At 52.9% G+C, this 19,910-nt stretch overlaps 1 protein-coding gene across 6 annotated transcripts; it reads right to left on the bottom strand.

Annotated features, from left to right (window-relative positions):
- Positions 1-353: 353 nt before the first annotated feature.
- SEZ6L2 (seizure related 6 homolog like 2) lies at positions 354-19,441 on the bottom strand. 6 transcript variants are annotated; one of them, XM_025415788.3, is made up of 18 exons: positions 18,813-19,441; positions 17,653-17,823; positions 16,746-17,045; positions 16,214-16,353; positions 15,744-15,945; positions 11,029-11,214; positions 10,200-10,368; positions 9,410-9,573; positions 6,849-7,049; positions 6,261-6,399; positions 5,257-5,453; positions 4,923-5,117; positions 2,712-2,903; positions 2,437-2,628; positions 1,890-1,928; positions 1,592-1,709; positions 1,368-1,489; positions 354-906 (listed from the first exon to the last, which is right to left on the bottom strand). In XM_025415788.3, the coding sequence occupies exons 1-17, from the start codon at positions 18,889-18,891 to the stop codon at positions 1,375-1,377; spliced, it is 2,799 nt and encodes a 932-aa protein (XP_025271573.1). In that variant the 5' UTR covers positions 18,892-19,441; the 3' UTR covers positions 354-906; positions 1,368-1,374. The 6 variants fall into 6 exon arrangements, with proteins under 6 accessions (XP_025271573.1, XP_025271572.1, XP_025271574.1 ...); XM_025415787.3 differs by having other exon boundaries at positions 1,368-1,464; positions 18,813-19,439; XM_025415789.3 differs by having other exon boundaries at positions 1,368-1,464; positions 17,692-17,823; positions 18,813-19,438.
- Positions 19,442-19,910: the final 469 nt, after the last annotated feature.

Raw genomic sequence — 19,910 nt, forward strand, 5'->3', positions numbered from 1 at the left:
GATGGATACAAAAATTCTCAAAAGGAACTTGCCTTTTAGGTGAAACGGTCATGAAACAGACGGAGAGCTGTTTGCAACCTGCCAAGCAGGGAGGGAGGGTGACTCCTGCCTGGCCCGAGAGGAGGCTACTGTCAGCTCTCTCCTGGCTAAAAGAGCCTAGAAGGTCAAGCAAGGGGCTAGAGACAGCTGGAGCCCACAGGAGGCTCATCCTCCACACAGGCCGAGCCTAAAGCCAGGCTTTTGGACCCCAGGCCAGCAGCCCCTTGGAGTCTTGGAGCTCCATCTTTTTTCCAGATCGTTCCTCTCTCTCCAGGCCACTCTGTGACCCACCTGCCCATACCCCACCAACCCAGTTACAAGTGGTGGTTTTCTGTTTATTGCTCAAAACCAAAAATCCAGAAGCGAAGGTGGGGAGGTTGTGGATTGGGAGATGGCATGAAGCGAGGTAGGGGCCTTTCCCCCGCTTTTCCCCCCTCATCCCTCTTCCTCTGACCCTCCAGAGCCCAGGGGTGAGGCCCAGGGCCAGAGCATCTGGGAAGAGCCTTCAAGGCCAAGGGAACAGCAGAGCTCTCAGGCAGTCCGTGGGTGGGTGGGGGTGCCTTGAGCCAGAAGGAGCCCCTGGAGTTGCAGGGGGGCTGGGTTCCCCTCCCAGGGTCCAAAAGCCAGTGGGGCCAGAGGGGAAAGGCAGGCCCCTTTGTTTGGCAACTGAGAAGAGGAGGCTTGGGCGGCAGGATGCTGGTTTATTTACTGTAGGGTCCCCAGGAGACTATTTACACAGCAGGGAGGAAAGGAGCCAGAGACAAGGTTCTGTTCTCCTCCCTGTCCAGAATGGGGAGGGGAGGGGCGTCCTGGGTCCTGCAGCCTTAGTCTTGGGGTTCAGATGGAAACTTCATACTCCCGTGTATCCTGGAGACAGAGAGAGATAGGATCAATTGCTGGAGAAGGATGGAGATGGAGGAGGGAGCAAAAGAGGAGGAGGCATCCACAAGGGAGAGGAAAGACCTTGGCTTTTCAAAATAACATTGATCATGAGACTTGGGAGCCATGGGGTAGGAATGGGGCTGAATCTGGCCAATGGACGTTTGGTTCATCTTATAGTATCTTAGAATCCCACACAAATCTGGGTTGTCTTAAACAACTGGAAGATCTGGCAATTGGGCCTCAGTTTCCACTATGGGCTAGATGGGCCATAAGTTCACCACTGTCCCCACCTGATGGTTCACACCTGACTTGTTGTGTTCCCTGGCATGCCTTTGTAGGTAGCTGAGTTTGAAATGCCCCAAGATGGGTATTACAGAGACTTTGAAACCTATGGAGTCCCAGGCAGCTGAGAGATGTGGCACCCCATGGGGAGGGGAAGGGCTCACCCCGGCTTCATACAGTGGATTGCTGAAATCTGACTCCACGGTGATGGGGCTGTAGGAATGGGAGCCCGAGAAGCCGAAGAGGGATTTTCCCTGTAGTCTGGGAGAGGAAAGAGATAGAGGGGCTTATCGAGAGGTGAGCCCCCTACCCCCCCCTCACCCGGGCTTCTGTGCCAGGCAGGCAGGACGTCTGCCCTGGCTAGCAGCTTCCCGAGCAGGGTACTTACTTGGTGTAGTATATGTAAACGCCACTGCCGAGGACAATGACCAAGCCTAGGGGCAGCAGGATGGCCAAGGCGAGGTTCCCACCCTCCAGCTGCCGCGACGGGTCTGTGGTCTGGGTCACTGGGGAGAGGAAAGACCAGTGAGCTGGGGCTGGGCCCAGCCCACTGGCCTCTCCCAGCCTCCTGCCCTGGGCCTTGAACCCTGGGCTTCACCCCTCCGGTGCCTGGCCTCCTGCCCCCGGCCTCGGCCTTGCCCTCCCGACTCGGCCAGGCCTGGGTCTCCACCTGTGCCCTCACTGACCTTCCAGTTTTCGGTTGTCCAGGAGCTCCTCATAGGCCACTGCAGGGAGAGGAGGGGGAGGGGACGGGGTCTGAGCCAGGGAGGGAAGGAGGATGGGTAGAGGCCGGGAGCCCAGGGGGGCTGGGCTGGACAGCCTGGTTCTCTCTGCCCTCTGCTCAACCTAAACTTTATCCTTCCCTTGGTGGGGGTGAGGGAGGAGTAGCAGGGCAGGGCCATCTTCCTCCTTCTCTCCTTCTCCAGACCCCTAAAATGCAGGGTTCTTGGGTAGTCTAAACTAATTGAGTCTGTAGAATTAGTGGAAAATGGGGAAACTGAGACCTATTCAGAGGGCAAGAGACTTCAAAGCCCCCTCTGCTACATCCCTGAGGATAATTCCATGACCTTGAAATCCCCCAGGACCACTGGATGTAGCTGTGAGGATCCGAGCCCACCACAGGTGAATGGGAAGCTCAGCATACTGTTGGTCTCAAATTTGCTACCTGACTTTCCCAGCCCCGTCACTCCCCAAACACTGCTGTGCCCCCTCCTGCCCTGTCTCCCCAGGCACCTTTGCAGAGTGGGGGCTGGCTGGTCCACTGCGAGGGGTGGCCGGGCACACAGGTGATGGTGACCTCGCCGATGAGCTCAAAGCCCTCATAGCAGAAGAAGCGCAGAGACTCGCCCGCTTGGTAGTGATGCTTATACAACGTCTGATAGCCGTTCTCTGGCACCCCTGGGTTCAGGCACGGCTCATACTTCACTGCAAGGCATGTGTTAGTCACATGGCAGCTCACTGCTGAGCAGGCCATCCAGCCACCCTTCCCAGGGTGTCCCCAGACTCACAGGCACACTTGGGGACCCGGTCGCTCCACTTGGGTGTGCCTGTGTCCCGGCTGTAGCAGGTGAGAACAGCGGCCCCCTCCAGGCTGTACCCAGGCAGACAGCGGTACTGGACGTGCGAGCCAACAGGGAAGCCAGCGTCTGAGGTGGTTCGGTGCCCATTGGTGATCTCCCCAGGATCGGCACAAGTCATGACTGTTGGCAGGAGGGCAAGTTCAGGGGAACCTCAGGCCTTAAACAATCTCCCAGGAGCTTAGGGCTGGGAGATGCCTGAGCCATGGGCCATCTTCCCACTAAGCAAACCCCCATGTCCCACTATTTCCTCCAAATGAAGAGATCAAGAAGTTTGAAAAATGTAAAATTCAGTGCATTTTAGATTTCAGGTTCCTTCCAGAGAAGAGTGGTGGGGACAACCCAGGCCCCCATCCTAGGGTGAAATGTGAAATATTTGGCCACTGTACCAGAGCATATCAGCTACATCCCAGCACTGCCAGCCTTCCAGGGTGGATCTTAGGCCAGACAGCAGCTTGCGCTCTTCAGAAGGGCCCAGCCCTCCTGCTCCGCTCATTCCCGTCATTCCCAACACATTCCACTCACTGGCATAGCCTGCCCTGCAGGTGCTGCTTTACGTAGCCATTTCTTGAACATGGATCTGTGGGAGGCACCCTGCTAAATGTTTTACAAACACAGTATCCTATACTCTGATGATCCTGAGAAGTCAATGTGACTCATTGTCCAGGGGCTAAGGGTGGTCAAATAACGTGGTCCCTCAGCCAGATCCCAGCCCTACAGCACGGGCCTGAGATTCAGAGACCTGGCTCTCAGCTCAGCTTTCAGGCTCAGTGTGCTGCCCTGGCTAGGCCCTATCCCCTCTGGGCCCTGCCTCCATCCCTGCCTGTCCCTGTCCTGTCTGGGTTTCAGACTAAACATCCTGTGACTCCTCCCAGAGGTGGGGAGCTTTGTAAACCAGAAAGTTTTCCTTGTGTCCAGTCCAAACCTGCCTTCCTGAACTTAACCTCATCAGTTCCACCATTGCCCCCCAGGGCGAGGGAGAAGACCTATAATCCCATATCCTTGTGGCAGGCTTCCCAAAAGTTGGAGAAAATGACAAGATGACACCCCTTTCTGCTATTCTAAGAGATAAACACTCCCAGCTCCCTTCAAATATCACCTCTTCTGTGAAATCTCCTGTCCCCTCCCCAGAACAATGAACACCCTTCCTTCTCCCAGCCCTTCTTCATATTTATAGCAGCTGCTAAACTGTTCACAGGCACTGTGTGAAAACTCTTCACAGCCCTTATTCCTATTTCACCGATGAGGCAGACAAGACTCAGAGATGTTAAGTACTTTGCCCCAAATCACCCCGCAGGTACTACTCTGTAATATATCCTGAATTATTTAAGTGTCTGTCCGTTTCTGGACCCCAGCCCCTCTGCATAACCCCAAGCCAGCATGGGGCTTCGACAACTCCATTAAAATAAACCAAGTTCCGGCAGCCCGGGTGGCTCAGCGATTTAGCGCCGCCTTCAGCCCAGGGCCTGATCCTGGAGACCTGGGATCGAGTCCCACGTCAGGCTCCTGCATGGAGCCTGCTTCTCTCTCTGCCTCTCTCTCTCTCTGTGTCTCTGATGAATAAATAAAATCTTAAAAAATAAAATAAAATAAAATAAAATAAAATAAAATAAAATAAAATAAAATAAAATAAAATAAAATAAAATAAAATATAAACCAAGTTCTCTGACCAGCCAAGGCCCCAGCAAAGCGACTCTCCGTAACGTTAAGGGTAGGAGACCGAGGGACAGGATCCTGGCCCAGAAGCGGGAGAGGGGAGCCGAGTTGACTGGGCGGGACCCAGGGAGGGGCGGGACTCTGACGCGACGGAGGCGGGGCCAGGAAGAGGCGGGGGCGGGGCCACCAGAAGGTAAGGTGGGACCCAGAGGACCTGGGCCGGAGCCCAGAACAGCGCTCCAGAGAGGTCCGGAGGGGACCGTTTCGGGACACCGGGGATCAGAGGAGAGGACGCCAAAGGGTACGAGGCCTGAGTGAGATCCAGGCAAATGCAGAGCGAAGGGATGGAATTCGGCCGGGACCCCCAGGGGTAGGAGCAAAGAGACAGAAGCTGGACGGAGGGGATGGGAGGGGCCCAAGTGGAGCGGCGGACCCCCGACGGGCAGGGGCGGGGCCATGAGAGACCTGGGCGGGCCCCGGGCTCACTCTTTTGGCAGGCGGGCGGCGCCGCGCTCCAGGACAGGTCCCACTGGCAGGTGAGAATGTCGGAGCCCAGCAGCTCGTAGCCAGGTTCGCACTGGTAAGTAAGCACCGTGCCCCGGATCAGGTCCCCGTGGGAAGCGGTCCTCCAGCCCCACTCTGGAGGTGGCAGCTCAGGGCACGTGTCATTCCTCGGCACCTCTGCAGGGGAGAGACCGCGAGTTCGGAGACTGCCCTGCAACGGACTCAGGGCGCCCTTCCAGCCTTAGGGGGCCGCGCTTCTCCCGGGATCTCCGGCCTGCCGGACCCCCGGCCATTTCTGGACCCTAGACCTCCGTACCTTTGAAATGCAACACAAAACCCTGCCCCAGGCCCGGGTTTGGCGGCCCTGGCGGTGCCTGGAACTGCAGCGTGAGGTCGGGCCCGGAAGAGAGGAGGCGGCGGCGCGGCTGAGGTCCCCGTAGCTGGGCCAGGACTCGGGCGCTGGGACCGTCCCCGTCGAACAGTGTCAGCATGTCCCCTTCGCGCACGTTCAGGCTGCAGGGAGTGGAACCAGATATGCGGGCTGGGTTACAAGATCTGCCCTCCTATGCAGTTCTGCCCAGGCCCTAACTCTGTTCATTAGTAACCCTACCTACTCTCCAGCCCTGCCCACATTTCCCCATCCCAGGTCCGGCTGCCCTTCGACCAATTATGGGCTTCTCTGTGTAGCCACTCCAGGTTCCACTTGTTCTGTGGCTCTTCCCAGTTCCCACTTCCCAATTCTTAGTCCAACTCCTTAGGAGCCCCTCACACTCTCTCGTCCCTCCTTCAATACCAGAGGATGCACAGTCTAGCTCAAGTCCAGCTCTGACCAATCAGAGGCCATGCTCTTTTACCACCAGCCCAACTCCAAGCCCCTGAGTGTCCTCCTACTTAGTCCGCTAGGTCACATGACCACCTCATACCAAATCTCACTGGCTTCTCCCCACATCCACCACCACCTTGCACGCTGGTGACTAGGCCCTAGTCTGGGCTAGCACTCCTGGAAACCATTCCAGGGGCAGCCTCAGAAACAGCCAAAGAGTGAGAGACACTGGGCCAGATGCCCCTTTGCACTATAGCCCCTGCAGAAGGGTCCATTACCCATGTCCCTGTCTAGTCACATGGCCAATAAGTGATTTGTAGCTAGGTCTACCAGACAACCCACACCCCCATCCTGAATAGTTAGTTGCCTCTTTCATCAGATCATATATTCACCAAATCCTGTGTAGCCAGCCAGGCTCACAGTGTCCGGTCAGGTGTTGTTATACCACACTTCACTGAGCCTGAACCCATTGCATCCCCGGTAGCACCAGAACTTACATCTCTACTTGGAGCAAGATGCGCTTCTCTTCCTGGACGTGCAGGCCCCACACACAGTCCTGGCCTGGGCTATAGCTCTGGGGCCAGTCAGGAGAGAGGACTACACCAGCCGCCTCTGACAGCTCCCCTCCACACATGGCTGGGGTAGAGGGGGGAGCAGATTCAGAACTCAGTCTTCATTTTACCAAGGGCCTCACCACTTCCAGTCGTGTGCACTGGACCACCTCAGAGGCTCCCTATTATCTCTTACCCACCTGTTTCTTGCCGTAGCTAGTCCCATTGTGTCCAATCCCCTGCCCTGCTGTCACCTAACCCCGCCCACTCTCCAGCTTGTGCATTACCCCCATCCCATGATTTAGCTCCAGTTAGAGCTCTTCAAGATGTTTGGGTCATGACCCCTAAATTCTGTAACAAATCCACCAATTATTCAGCTATGAAAACTATATCTGAAAGGGACAAAAATTTACCCAAGGCCTGGATTTATAGGACTTGAATATGCAAGTCTCCTTTCTGAATGGCCTTCCTAAGAGCCCCAGCTCAGGGGTAGTCTGCAGACAGAGGGACCTCCTGGGAATGTGAAGGGCTCACCCTTACAGGCTGGCTCTGTGTCATTCCAGTGGGGTTCTGTGGGATCCACACATTCGATGGCATTTGGGGGGCCAGGGGGCTCCAGGGCATATCCTGGGAGGCACGAGAAGGTGGCCAGTGCCCCTGGGCGGTACTCAGGGTCTGTGGTGGTGACATTGCCATGTGCCAGGAAGGGAGCAAAGCAGCGATCTTCTTCAAAGGCTAGAGGAGGAGTGAGTCATAGAAAAAAAGCATCAGGACAGGCCTCAGGGGATCTGGGGACATGGGCTGAATTCAAGTGTCGTTTGGCCACTCATGTGGGCTGTTTAAAGTGGGATGACTTTGGGCTTAGCTTTCATTCTCCAGTCTCCCCCAAACTCTAACACTTCTCACATATTGATGTTACCTTCTTGGACTCTGGAGGGAAACCCCTAGGCTAGTCAAATCCCAGCCCCCATTCTACAGATGAGGAAACTGAGTTCCACAGACAGAAAGTAACTTGCCCAACGTCACACAGTAGGGCAGGGGCAGAATCAGGTCTCAAACCCAGATTGCTCAATTCCCAGCAAGAGACATTTGGTTTTGGAAACCAAGCAGGAGCGAGGGGAAAGGGTGCCTTTGGAAAACTGGCTCATGCAGGTGACATGGCAGTTCTCTCCTCAAAAATAACAGATGGGCAATAAAAAATCTTAGAGAGGAGTGCGGGGGTGTGGGGCAGAGGGAGAGGAAGAGAGGGAAAATCTGAAGCAGATTCCCTGATGAGCACAGAGCCCGCTGAGGGGCTCAATCTCACAACCCTGAGATCATGACCTGAGCCGAAACCAAGATTGGCCAGTTAACCAATCGAGCCACCCAGGCGCCCCATAAATAAATCTAAAAGGGAAAAAAAGGGGCAGCCCACGTGGCTCAGCGGTTTAGCGCTGTCTTTGGCCCAGGGCCTGATCCTGGAGACCCGGGATCGAGTCCCACATTGGGCTCCCTGCATGGAGCCTGCTTCTCCCTCTGCCTGTGTCTCTGCCTCTCTCTCTCTCTCTGTGTCTCTCATGAATAAATACAAATTTTAAAAAAAAGGAAAAAAAATAAGATTCTGATCACCCTTGATTATCCATGCTGTGGCTAGAATCCAAAAGTGCAGCGAATGCAGAAGCTACTCAATTTTGACTTTGGACTAACTCAGCAAAAATGAACATTTGGAGAGCATTTTAGTTTTTGCCCACATGATCATATCTGAGCTGCAAAACTATCTGTGGAGAGGAATCTGGAGCTCATGGAGCAGCCATGGCCCACAAGTAGGGAGGCAGACCTCAAACCTGGGAATTCTCCACATTTTCAAATCTAACAGACAATTTATTTTTCAGATCTGCTGTTTTAGTTCACAGTTCCTTAACTTGATGAGTTAAGTTAATGATTTCATGCCCAAATCCCATGCATCCATCAGGGCCCAGCACCAAATCCATTTCTCCCTTGATTCACACCAGAAACCAGCCCCTCCCATCTCTGAGCATTTCACTTTCTTTGTTTCTCTCCTGCAACTGCTTGCACAAATCCTCTGCTCCAGTCACGTTGAAATTCTGTTTCCCAAACATATCAGGCCTTTCTCTACCTCTTTACTGTTGCTCACACTGTTCCATTTACCTGAGATGCTCATCCCTAATCTCCCTCTTTTCAAATTCTCTCTATTCTAGGGGCATCTGAGTGGCTCAGTTGGTTAAGGGTCCGACTCTCGATTTCTGCGCAGGTGATGGTCTCAGGGTTTTGAGATCAAGGCCCATGTCAGACTCTGTACTGGGTATAGAGTCTGCTTGGGATTCTCTCCCTCCTGCTACCCCTCTGCCCATCCCTCTCTCTTTCTCTCTCTAAAAAAATAAATAAAATAAAATAAAATAAAATAAAATAAAATAAAATAAAATAAAATCTCTCTGTCCAGCTCAAATGCTCTCATGATCACGGTCTTCCTTGTTTCTACTTGTCCAGCATCTAGTCTCCTGTCTTCTGTTCACAGCACTCCTACTTTCATTTTGGGACCCATGCTTCACCCCTCAGTCTATGAGGTCCAGTTGGGCCCAACTATGGATGCTCATGTGATGTGACCCTGCCAGTCATAACACCACCTGCTCCTGGTTTCAGTGATTGGCCCAGGTGTAGACACATGGCCTAAGCCAGGGAAATGAGAGTGCTTCCTGGCATTTTTGCTGAAGCTCTTAGGAAAGTGGTACGTTTTCTCTTTCTGATGGACTTACTACGTTGGTGGTACTTCAGTCTAGATACACACCACAGACTGAGAGCCTGACTGACAATGAAGCCAACTCATAGAGGAAAGCACTGAGACATTAAGATGCCTGGTCTCTTGGCTGCGTACCTGGATCTAGCCACACGTGACTCTTAAGCAGGAGAAGCCACCTCAGGAATTATAAGGCATCCATAGGAGCGGATTCTTACAGTTTTGCAGTGGGGAGAAAGTTATGTTCCAGAAATCCAAACACAGAGATGAGCAGGGACAGAATATGTACTTGTGACCATACTGGGCCATCAGCAAGAGGGGAAAGTGCAGGAGTTGGGGTCCCGAAGGGGAGAACACTTACCTTCAAATCTAAGGCTTAGCAGCAGAGGATTAGCAGGTGTCTCTGAAAGCAGCTCCACATAGAGGGACTGGGCATCACTGATGAGACCCCGTTCTGGGACATCATCCATGTCTGAGTCATAGATGACTGGGGAGAGGGGACTGCCACCCGAGCGCACCATCAGCCTGGGATGGAGAGAAGGGTGACTAGGAGCTCAGTTTCCCCTCAGAAGCTGCTTTACCTCCTGCGCTCACAGCTATTATTTTCATTATTTTCAAGCATTGACTATATGCCATGTACTCTAAGCCTTCACATGTTTTTATCTCATTTGCTTTTCACAAGAGCCCTTGAGTCAGTATGATTTATTATCCCTGATTTTATAGTTGAGGAAATTAAGGCCCAGAAAGAGTAGCCTGCCCAACGTCACAGAGCAACCAGTGGCAGAGCCAAGGTGGCAGTTTGTTGGGTAAGAGTGGTACCGGTGAAGATGATGATAACAAACACATTTACAGGGCTCATTGTGTGCCAGGCACCCTTCTAAGCACTTCACATATCTTAACACATTTATCCTCACAGAAGCCTTCAGAAGGAGGTCCTATTATTTCCATTCTACTAAAGAGGAAGCTGAGGCGCAGACATGTTCAGTGATTTGTCTAAGTTGGCACAGCTATACCACCTAGGAAAGGGAAAGGACTAATCTGTGTTTGACACAAATTTTAATTGGGACCCACCCCAGATCTTTCTGAATCCCCACTGCAGCTTTCCTATTTCCCAGAGGTGGGGACCTCTGACCCCAGGCCTAGATCCTCACCGGTCATTGTCCTCATCCAGTGAGACCCTCTCAAAGTGCAGGTGAAGCCGGCGTCCCTCAGCTGCTTCAATGACCCAACGGCAGGTAAGGTTGGGCCCAGCTGCTCCCCCAGGCTCAGGGGACACGATGCGGCCCAATGTAGCATTGTGGATGGTGCCACCACAGGATGCTGTGGACAGAGAGGGGACATGTTAAGGTGACTTGTCCTGTCTTCAGAGCTGTTACATCCAACACCTTTTGTTGGGACCTGGCCTCAGAGTGGTCTCTGCCTTGTAGGCTCCCCTTAGAGGATAGGACCTTATCTATGGCCACCACCCAGGTAGGGAAGCAGCCCTAGAATAGAAAAACCCCAGAAAGGACACCCCCATTCTGCTAATATGAATACTCCCCAGATGTGGACACTACAGCATGGGGAGTTATGAGGGATCCCCAAAATTGAAAATTTTCCCTCAAACAGAAAATCTTCCAAGATGGAATCCCCAGGATGAAGATTCACCAAGATAGAGTTGGTCTAGATTTGGACCTCAAGAATGGTTTCCTCAAGGATGAGGAGTCTCCGAAAGAAGAGACCTCCAGGATGAGACTCCCCTGATGGAAAACCTGTAGGTAGGACATCCCCATATAGAGATGCCTCCCACCAAGGATGGGGATTCTCCAAGGGCAGAGACCTTTAGTGTAAAGAGCTCCAGGTGGAGACATCAGGATAGGGACTCTTTTGGGCAGAACCCCTTTGAAGATGGGTGTTTCCTAAAGATGGAGATCCCCAATATAGTACCCTCCCAATGGGGCTCCCAGGACAGAAGCCCCACCTATCGTGCAGGAGACTCACCCATGCAGCTGGGGGGTTCACCGCTCCAGGCTGGTCGGGTGCCATTGAGGCAGGTAAGGGTCTCCTCCCCCTGCAGCTGGTAGCCCGAATCACAGTGGAAGGTGGCAGTGCCCCCAGGGTGCAGGTCTGTCACGCTCACGTCCCCATGGGCAGGCCGGGGAGGGAAGCCGCAGCTCAGGAGGTAGGCTGGATCGGGTAGAGCAGGGAGGAGGAGGATTTGTCTTCCCACACCAACCTCTCTCACCAATCCCTTAGCACTTCCTTTCCTCTTCCCAGGTCCCCCTTGGTGGCACAGACTGGTCCATACTGGACCACATGGGCACTTTGTCTCACAAAGAGGTCATTTCAATATCCCTTTCTTCCCTAATCTTTGTTTTTGTTTTTTTTTTTTTTAATTTAAAGATTTCATTTATTTGAGAGAGTGAGAGAGAGAGAGAGAGAAAGAGAGCAGGAGCACACAAGTAGGGGGCAGGGGCAGAGGGAGAGGAAGAAGCAGACTGCCCGCTGGGCCGGGAGCTGAACGAGGGACTGGATCCCAGGATCCTGATCCTGACTGGATCAGGTCAGGGATCATGACCTGAGCTGAAGGCAGGTGCTTAACTGGCTGAGCCACCCAGGTGCCTTCCCCTAATCTTTGTAATCTACCCACTTTGGCCTCCATTTTATAGATGAAGTATCTGAGACTCAAAGAAATTCTGACTTTAGCACTCATTTGCTGTGTGACCTCAGGCAAGTCAGTTGACCACTGTGAACCCATCCAGCTCTAAGAATAACAAATAGTATTTGCAGAGCTTGCTCAGCTTCTAAAATGAGTTCATGCAGTGCTTCTGAGGTAGCCAGAGTAAGGCTATGATCCATTTTCCAGATCTAGCAATTGGTGCCTCCCAGTGTTTTCTCCCTTACACACACACACACACACACACACACACACACACACTTCTCCTTTGGTGCCTGGTGGGAGTACACCCTCAGCTTTCACCCAGAGGAGCCATATGAAACTCCTTTAGGAACTGTGACCATCTTGTCATTGTAGACCTTAATCGTCAGTGCCCCCTAAATGAATCCCCAGGGAAGGTGAAGAGCTTGGAAAGGCTTTGCTTTCCTCAAGGAACTGGTTTCTCTTCTCCTTTCTTGCAGTAAGAACTTTGTGATCTCTTTTTTTGTGCTGGCTGCTAAGAAGCTCGGAACCAAATTAAGGCTTGTCCCTAGCAACGATGGCTTGGCCATCTACATTCTATTTCTTTCATCTTTAATAATAAGCACTACCTGGTACTGATTTTCTTTTTGTTTAATTTTGCTGCATTCTTTTTTTGAAAGCCTCCTGAAATTCTTGTGGAATCACAAGAGATTAAATAAATAAATAGAAAGTAACTTAGGGGACTCCTGGCTTAATAGGAAGAACATGGGACTCTTGATCTCAGGGTCATGTGTTCGAGCCCCATATTCGGTGTATAGATTACTTAAATAAGTAGAGAAGGAAGGAAGGAAGGAAGGAAGGAAGGAAGGAAGGAAGGAAGGAAATAAAGAAAGAAAGAAAGAAAGAAAGAAAGAGAGAAAGAGAAAAAGAAAGAAAAAGAAAACGAAAGAAAGAAAGAAAGAAGAAAGAAAGAAAAAGAAAGGAAGAAAGGAAGAAAGAAAAAAAGAAGAAAGAAAGAAAGAAAGAAAGAGAAAGAAAGAAAGAAAGAAAGAAAGAAAGAAAGAAAGAAGAAAGAAAGAAAGAAAGAAAGAAACAAAGAAACAAAGAAACAAAGAAACAAAGAAAGAAGAAAGAAAGAAAGAACACAGAAGAAAGGGAGGAGACTTGGTGGTAGATAATGGACTCTAAATTTGGTGCTGACACAGTTCTGAGTGTCTGTTTCAGACCGGACAGAGTTCACCAATAAGAGCTTCCTAGAGGAGGTGCACCAAATCTGGGTCTCTGTAGGAGGGGTAGGCTCTGGGCAACCATGCTTGGGAGGTACCAGCTTGCCTAGGCCTTTGCTTTTGCTGACTCTCCAGCCCTGAGTGATTCTGTCAGAGACCTGGTCTCCCTATTTTAAAGTTCAGCAAGCATTTCCTTGGCTGGGTGCTGGGCACAGAGGGGTAAAAAAGACCCAAGCCTTGTCTTTTGGGAGTCCTCAGCCTACTGGATAGACCCAAAAAACTTCTAGAACACAGTGGCTTAAATAAATATTAGCCTCTTGATGGCTCTCCAAGACCAACGGAATCAAGTCCAAATGCTTTGGATCAACATTCAAGCCCCTTCCACAGCTGCGTCCAGCCCAACACTTCCTGCTTCAGTCCTTAGCACCTGCAACCCAGTTATCCTACACAATGTAGTATTGTGACTTCATATTTTATCACATCATTTCCCCTACTGGCAAGGCCCTTTCCCCTGCCTCTTTCTCATCTTTCAAGGAGTACCTTAAGTACTACCTCTTCCAGGAAGTCTTCCTGACCCCTCCCTTTCCAATAGTGTCCGTTTCTTTCTTGCCTTTACACATGTGCATGCATACTTATAAGCCTAGCCCAACTGATTGATCAATGCAGCCAAGAGGTGGTATGGAACAGTATAAAAAAACCCTGGATTGGGAGCTGGGTAAAGCTGACTTCCATTTCTAGCTCCATGACTTATTCACTGTAAGAAAGAGAAAGGTGGGAGTACACCCTCAGCTTTGAGCAGGTGATGTCACCTCCAGGACCTGTCACCCTTAAATAGCAGTAGTAATTCCAATCATTGACGACTGACCCTCTAGTTAAAGGAAAGAAACACGCAAAGCACCTCACACATAGGAAGTGTGCAGAAAATCTCAATCACTTGTCCCTCAGTCTCAGGTAATGAATGACTGGGAGTCAGGGCTGAGGATCTGACTTCCGCTCTGCAGTGTCCTTGCCGGGGTGCTTAGCAATCCAGAAAGCCTTTCTTCCTCTCAGAGGCAGAATGGCCAATGACCACTTGCGGGGGTGCCGCAAGAAGAAAATGAAACAATAGCCAGCATAAGGGTTTTATAAATGGGAACATTTGCTGGGCTCAGGGCGAGCTGTGATGGAGCCCTTGGCCTTTCAGAGAAGCTAATGAGGCCGCTCTGGACTAGAGGCCCCAGCGAGGGCAGAGTGGGGAGGGTTTAAACAGGGCTTGGGATCCCAAAGGTGCCCGGAGAAGCCGCAAAGCAGGGAAGCCCGAGGTAGGTAATGAAGGCCAATTTATGCAATAGCTCTGCTTCCCCAAATGTTCCACTTTGTCTAAAGAGTCCTATTTTCAGTGCCCTAGGGAAGTGGCTGTTTAAGGGAGCCAGCAGGGAGCCATTTTGTAAAATTGGAAGTCCAGCCCTCGGCCCTCAGGCTTGACTTTGCTCCCTGCCAATCTGACCTCCCATTATGAGGTCCCCACTTGCACATAGGAGTTCCTGGAGCCCAAGTATAGACCTCAGCAGAAACTGGAAGGAGTGTGAGGAAGGGATACAGGTTGTATGTGTCCTAAATAAGGCCCACAAGGGATCTGGGGTCAGCAGAACCTACAAGGGGCAAGTAAGGCCATGAGGAGATATTGGTCCCAAACACAGCTCCCTATCTGTTTCTGAGGAGCACAGGAAGGGACTTTGGAGATGGCAGCGTGTCTAGAATGGGCTGGGCCCCTGGCCTCATGCACACATGTGTGCTAGAACATATGCGTGCACTGTGGAAAGGTTCCTGTACACACAGGTGAGTAGGGATGTACACCTGTGTGTGTAGGTTGTCTGTGGGTGGTGCTCATGAATGCAGTTGTGCATGGATATGATAGAATCCCCTCCTACACCGCCCAAAGTCAGTAGGATCTTTCTAGGTCACAAATCTGAGGCTGTCACTATCTTGCTTAAAACATTCCAAAATGTCTCCACATCCCTCGTGGGATAAAATAGTCTGTACTCCTTACTGAAGCTGATAAGGCCCTTCATGCTCTGAATCCAACCTACTTCCCAGTCTGGTCTCTTATAGTCTCTCCTACCACTTTCTGGGCTCTTCTATAGCAGTGACTTACATTTCTGAGCTCTCACTGCATACCAGACACTATTTTAAGCACTTGACATGTATTCATTAATTTGGTCTTCCTAATACTACCATGAGCTAAGCATCATGATCCCCATTTTTCAGATGGGACAGTGAGGCATGAGAAGGTTAAGTACTCACCCCAGGTCACAAAGCTAGGACAATTCTCTCTTCCATGCTGAATTACTTCAACTCCTTAAGGGGATCATTCTTTTTCATCCATCTGGATGCCTGCCTTCCTCTTTCTCTCCCCCCACCCCTTCTCCTAGTAGTTCGTCTTTTCAGGTCCCAGCTTAGTTACATCGTCCAAGAAGGTGTCCCTTCATCATGGGGATAGAGGTCCTTATCTCACTGAATTATAATCATCCTGGTTACTTGTCCATCTCTTTACCTAGATTCTGAGTTCCTTGAAGATTTACATCTGGCTTGTTCATTCCTCTCCCCAAGGACAACACAGGGCCAATATGAAATGGGTGCTCAATAAACATTTGTCAAGTGAATGGATGAACTGCCACTCGGATGTTTGCACACCCAGACACATGTCTGTGAGTGCATGAAATAGTGTGTATAGATCTTCTCTGAGAGCCCTGCCCTCCAGGATCCTAGCCAGGAGAAAAGCCTCTGACATCTCCCTGGCCTTAGAAGCCTCCCAGGGATATCCCTGGGCCACTGTGTCCCCTGCCCTTCCACCAGCACCCCAGACTCCTCACCCTGATAGTGGATCCTGAAGCCACCGCCCCTTGGGACCCGTGGGCTCTGGAAGTGCAGGAGCAGGCGGTTGGTTGGACTCCGAAGGACCTGTCCTTCTCCCAGCATGGAGGAGTTGGCCAGGAGTCGGGGGGCCAGGCCCGGGGACCCCCCGCCAGCCAGCACCAGGAGTTCTTCCTCCCGAGACAGGTTCAGCGTCTGCACCTAAAGAGCCAAACCCAGATCCCCCAGGACAGGGCAGTCAGGATAGGTGACCCCTAAGTCCCCACCATTTGCCTTCCTTTCCCCCATATTTGACAGCCCAAAACACCACCCTCACTTTGGCCAAATCATAGAACTCCAGGAGAGTCTTTGAGATCCTTAGAAAACAGACACATTTGAGTCAAAAAACAGCTTCTCTGTTTCCCAGACCAAACCTGCGCACACACCTGGGCCCAGAGGAAAGGGCTTGGGGGCTTCGAAGTCCAGTTACCTGGATTTCAATGCCGTAGCCAGGGTAGACGTGAATGCTGTAGGTGCAGTCCAGGAGCCCCGCGGTGCGGCTGGCTGCACTCCCCAAATCTGGAGACTCAACATGCCCTTCGCCCTCAGAGATGTTGTTATTACACAGAACTAAAGAGACACAAGTGGCTAGAGTTGAGTGGATCCTTGTGTTCTTGCCCTCCCAGCAAGCAATTCTGGGGGCCCTCACCTGTCTTGTCCCCAGCACTCCTCGCCATCTTAAGCTGCTGCTCCCTCACCCATCCGTGCCCACAACTCCCTTCCCCAACTATAATAGAGATAAAACGCGTAGGACGGTGCTGGTATACAGCAAGGGGAGACAAATGCCAGCCTTTATTATTGAGCAGAAGCTCAATACCTCCACCTATACCTATACCTCCCACCTATACCTAGACCCCTTCCTCCATTTGTTTCCAGCCGCCTCTCCCCCTGCATCCCCCATTCTCTCCCACACTCGTGCTCCTGCCCACTATCCCCATCTCCTTTCAAACGCCTTGCCTTACCCGGGCTGGTCACCGTGGTGGTAACAGTTGTCGTGGTGATGATGGTGGTCGTGGTCTCCTCCTCTCCTCCCTCAGGTCCAAGGGGCGGGCCTGGTGAGGCGGGGCCAGGAAGGGGCGGGGCCGTAGTTCCGGGGGGCGGGGTCAGCAGCTCTGGTGCGGTGGGGCCTGCCCCCCTGCCCCCTTTAGGGGTTACGGCCGTAGTCAGAGGCCCCGTCCCTGGCTCAGTGGCCCGTGGCAGGGAGGGCGCTGCAAGAGTCTGGCCGGCTGAAGGGGTGGCTAGTGTGGGGTCTGGATCAGATCCTGGGACAGTGCAAGGAAAGTCAGGGCGCAGAAGGAGCAAATTGGTGGGCCGTGGGTGGGGAGCAGGGCTGAGGGAAACTGGGGGCACCCCCACTGAACCCAAAAGACCTCCCCTACAAGATGCAGGCTCCCCACCTCTCCCTTCCGCACCCGAACTCTGCACCTCCTCCCAAGGCTTCCACAGCCTCACTCCCCCACCCCTCTCCACCTCCCTACCCAGGCCCTTACACTCTGACCGTCTCCTTGAGCCTCTCCATGCTTCCAGGTTCAGATCCGGCTCCCTTTCCTGTGTGTCCCCTTCTCTCTCCTCTTTCTCTCTTTTGCTCTCTCTGGAACTCTTCTCTGCTTAGTATTCTTTCTTATGGCTCTCTGATTTTATGATTCTAAACCTGCTACTCTCTGCACTTCTCCCTCTTTTTGTCTCCCCCCTATTCCTCAGACTCTGGTTCTCTGAGTTTCCATCTGTCTTTCTCTCTGATGGTCTGTTTTTCTGTCTGGCTCTGTCTCTTGATCATTCTGTCTCAGTTGCCCCGGTTCTCTCTGCCGTTTTGACTCACTAACCATCTCTCTCACTGGCTTGAGTCCCCATCTCCCCCAAGTTAATGACCTTTCCTCTGTGTCACTACTGCCACTTTGGGGGCCTCACCCGGCAGGTAGCCCATCTCTGGACCCCTCCTCAGCAGGGCCCCATGGAGCAGCTCGGCCAAAGCCTCAGAGGCTACCGTGGGGGCCTCACTTCCAGGCTCTGGCAGTGCCTCTTCTTCCTTCAGGGGCAGACCTAGGAGATGAAGTGGTGTGAGCCTTTCCACTGCCCCACACTCCTTCCTTCTTCGGAAAGATCTTTCCCAGAGCTCTTCCTCCTTCCTCAGTCAGCTGGGCCTGCAGGAGCTCAGAGGGTCCCAGACTGGGCTGAGAGCCAAGATCGGAGGAGGGGCTCCCAGCTGCACCTCGCACTTCTACTACACCTTTCTCCCCCCCCCAGCCCCTCAACCCCCCCCCCCCCAGGCTGCGTGGGCCTTTGGTGAGCATCTTGGCTCTTATGAACCCTGGACAGCGCCAGCAGAGTGGAGAGGGGCCACTGTGCTACCTTCCTTTTCCCCTCAATAGTGCTCTTCCTCCAACCCAGGAGCTCCTCCGAGGGTCTGGCAGCACCTGCCAGCCCTTGCTCCTGCAATGCCCAGCTTTCTCCCTGGGTTTCTATCTCTGCAGTGTGGTTCTCTCTCTCTCTCTCTCTCTCTCTCTCTCTTTTTCTCTCCCTCCCTCCCTCCCTCCTTCCCTCCCTCCTTCTCTGCAGTCTTTGCCTGCTTCCCTGGAGTCTGGCGAGGGGTCAGAGTAGAGGACTGAATATCTGGTCTCTGAGCACTGCCTCTGTTCATCTGTCTTTGTCCATACGTCCAAGAACATTTGCGTGTGCAGTGCCTGGCATCTCTCCCAGCACCTCCATCTCCCACCCAGGTACCCTGCAAGCTTCTGCCGCCTCCGCAGACATCCCCCCCAACTTCCCCAGCCCTTCTTTCTGGATTTAACCCCTGAGACGCTGGTAAAAGCTCCCCTTGTTCATTTCCCCACCTTCTCAGTATTGTGGGTTAGGGCTCTGGGTACAAGCCAGAAAACCCTGGCTTACCCCTTCCCCGTCAGCTGTACCCCATCCCCCGCCCCCCACCCCCCTCCAGAAGCTAGGAAAGCCCAGAATGTTCAGAGAAAGGATGGTAGAAGACCCAGTTGAGGACCTTCCCAGGGCCTACCCCCACACTCCCATGTCCTTACCCTGAATCCAGGGACAGCTCAGCAGAATTAGGAACAGCAGCTGGGGAGGCGGCGGGTGCTGGACCCTAGGAGTCCCCATGGCGACTCACGCCGATTTCTCTCCTCTGCGCCTCTCCTAAATAATCTAGCTGTCACCTTTCCTCCGTCTCCTTTTATCTTTCCCTTTAATTTTTTTTTCCCTGCTAGCAGTTAGCAAGGAAGACCATTTCTCTGCTCCTTGGGATGGAGGGGCAGAATTGGGCTGGGGGTCGCCTGGATTCCACCCCTCCTTGCCCAATCTTCTCTGTCCTCCGCGATCGGGTCTGTGGGAGAGGGGGCGCGGCTCCGGCTGGAGGGGGTGGGACCGAGGAGGCCGAAAGGGCCGGGTCGCCTGGATTACCCACACGCTCGGATGCCTGGGTCTACCGAGCTAGCTGGATCCTAAACTGGGGGAGTGGGGAAAGGCAAGACAGCTTCTGGGGGTCTAGGGTGGGGTCGAGGATCGGGAGAGTTCCTGCTATGGTCTAGCGGGGCTTGGTGGGGAGGGGAGGGGGTTGCGGAACCTGGAGAGCCGAAGCTCGGGCACTGGAGCTGCGGGAGGGAGAAGCTGAGAAAGGTGTCGAGCCCACGTCAGATCCTGGGGACGGGCGAAGGGAGGGGCCTGGGATTTATTTGGGGGCGACAGTGGGGGAGGGAGAAGGAGGAAGTGCAGATGGAGGAAGGAGGGACCACATGAGCCAGACCGTAATCCTCACTCCCGCGTCCCCTAGGGGAGGCAAAGGAAACTCTGGTCCTAGCTGTAATTACAACCCCTTCCCCCAGCCTTTTCAGCACATCTGGAATCTGAATCTCCTCCTCCCAGGGTGCCGAGGGGCAGCACAGCTGGGTTCACGCTTGCTTAGCTCCCCAATATGCCCCCTGCCCACAACCAGACACCCCCCCCCCCCACGGGACTTCCCTTTCCCTTTTACAGCTCATGTGAAACGGGGTTTCCCCTCCTCCAGGAGAATGACAAGTTTCCACGTTTATGAGAAGTCGAAGGGGCGATAGGCCAGGATCTGGGGAGGAGAGACCTCTTGCCTTACATACATGACCCCGGCCAGCTGCCAGGAGGCTTCA

Source organism: Canis lupus, chromosome 6 (genome assembly GCF_003254725.2).
Source record: "Canis lupus dingo isolate Sandy chromosome 6, ASM325472v2, whole genome shotgun sequence".
NCBI classification, from domain to species: domain Eukaryota; kingdom Metazoa; phylum Chordata; class Mammalia; order Carnivora; family Canidae; genus Canis; species Canis lupus.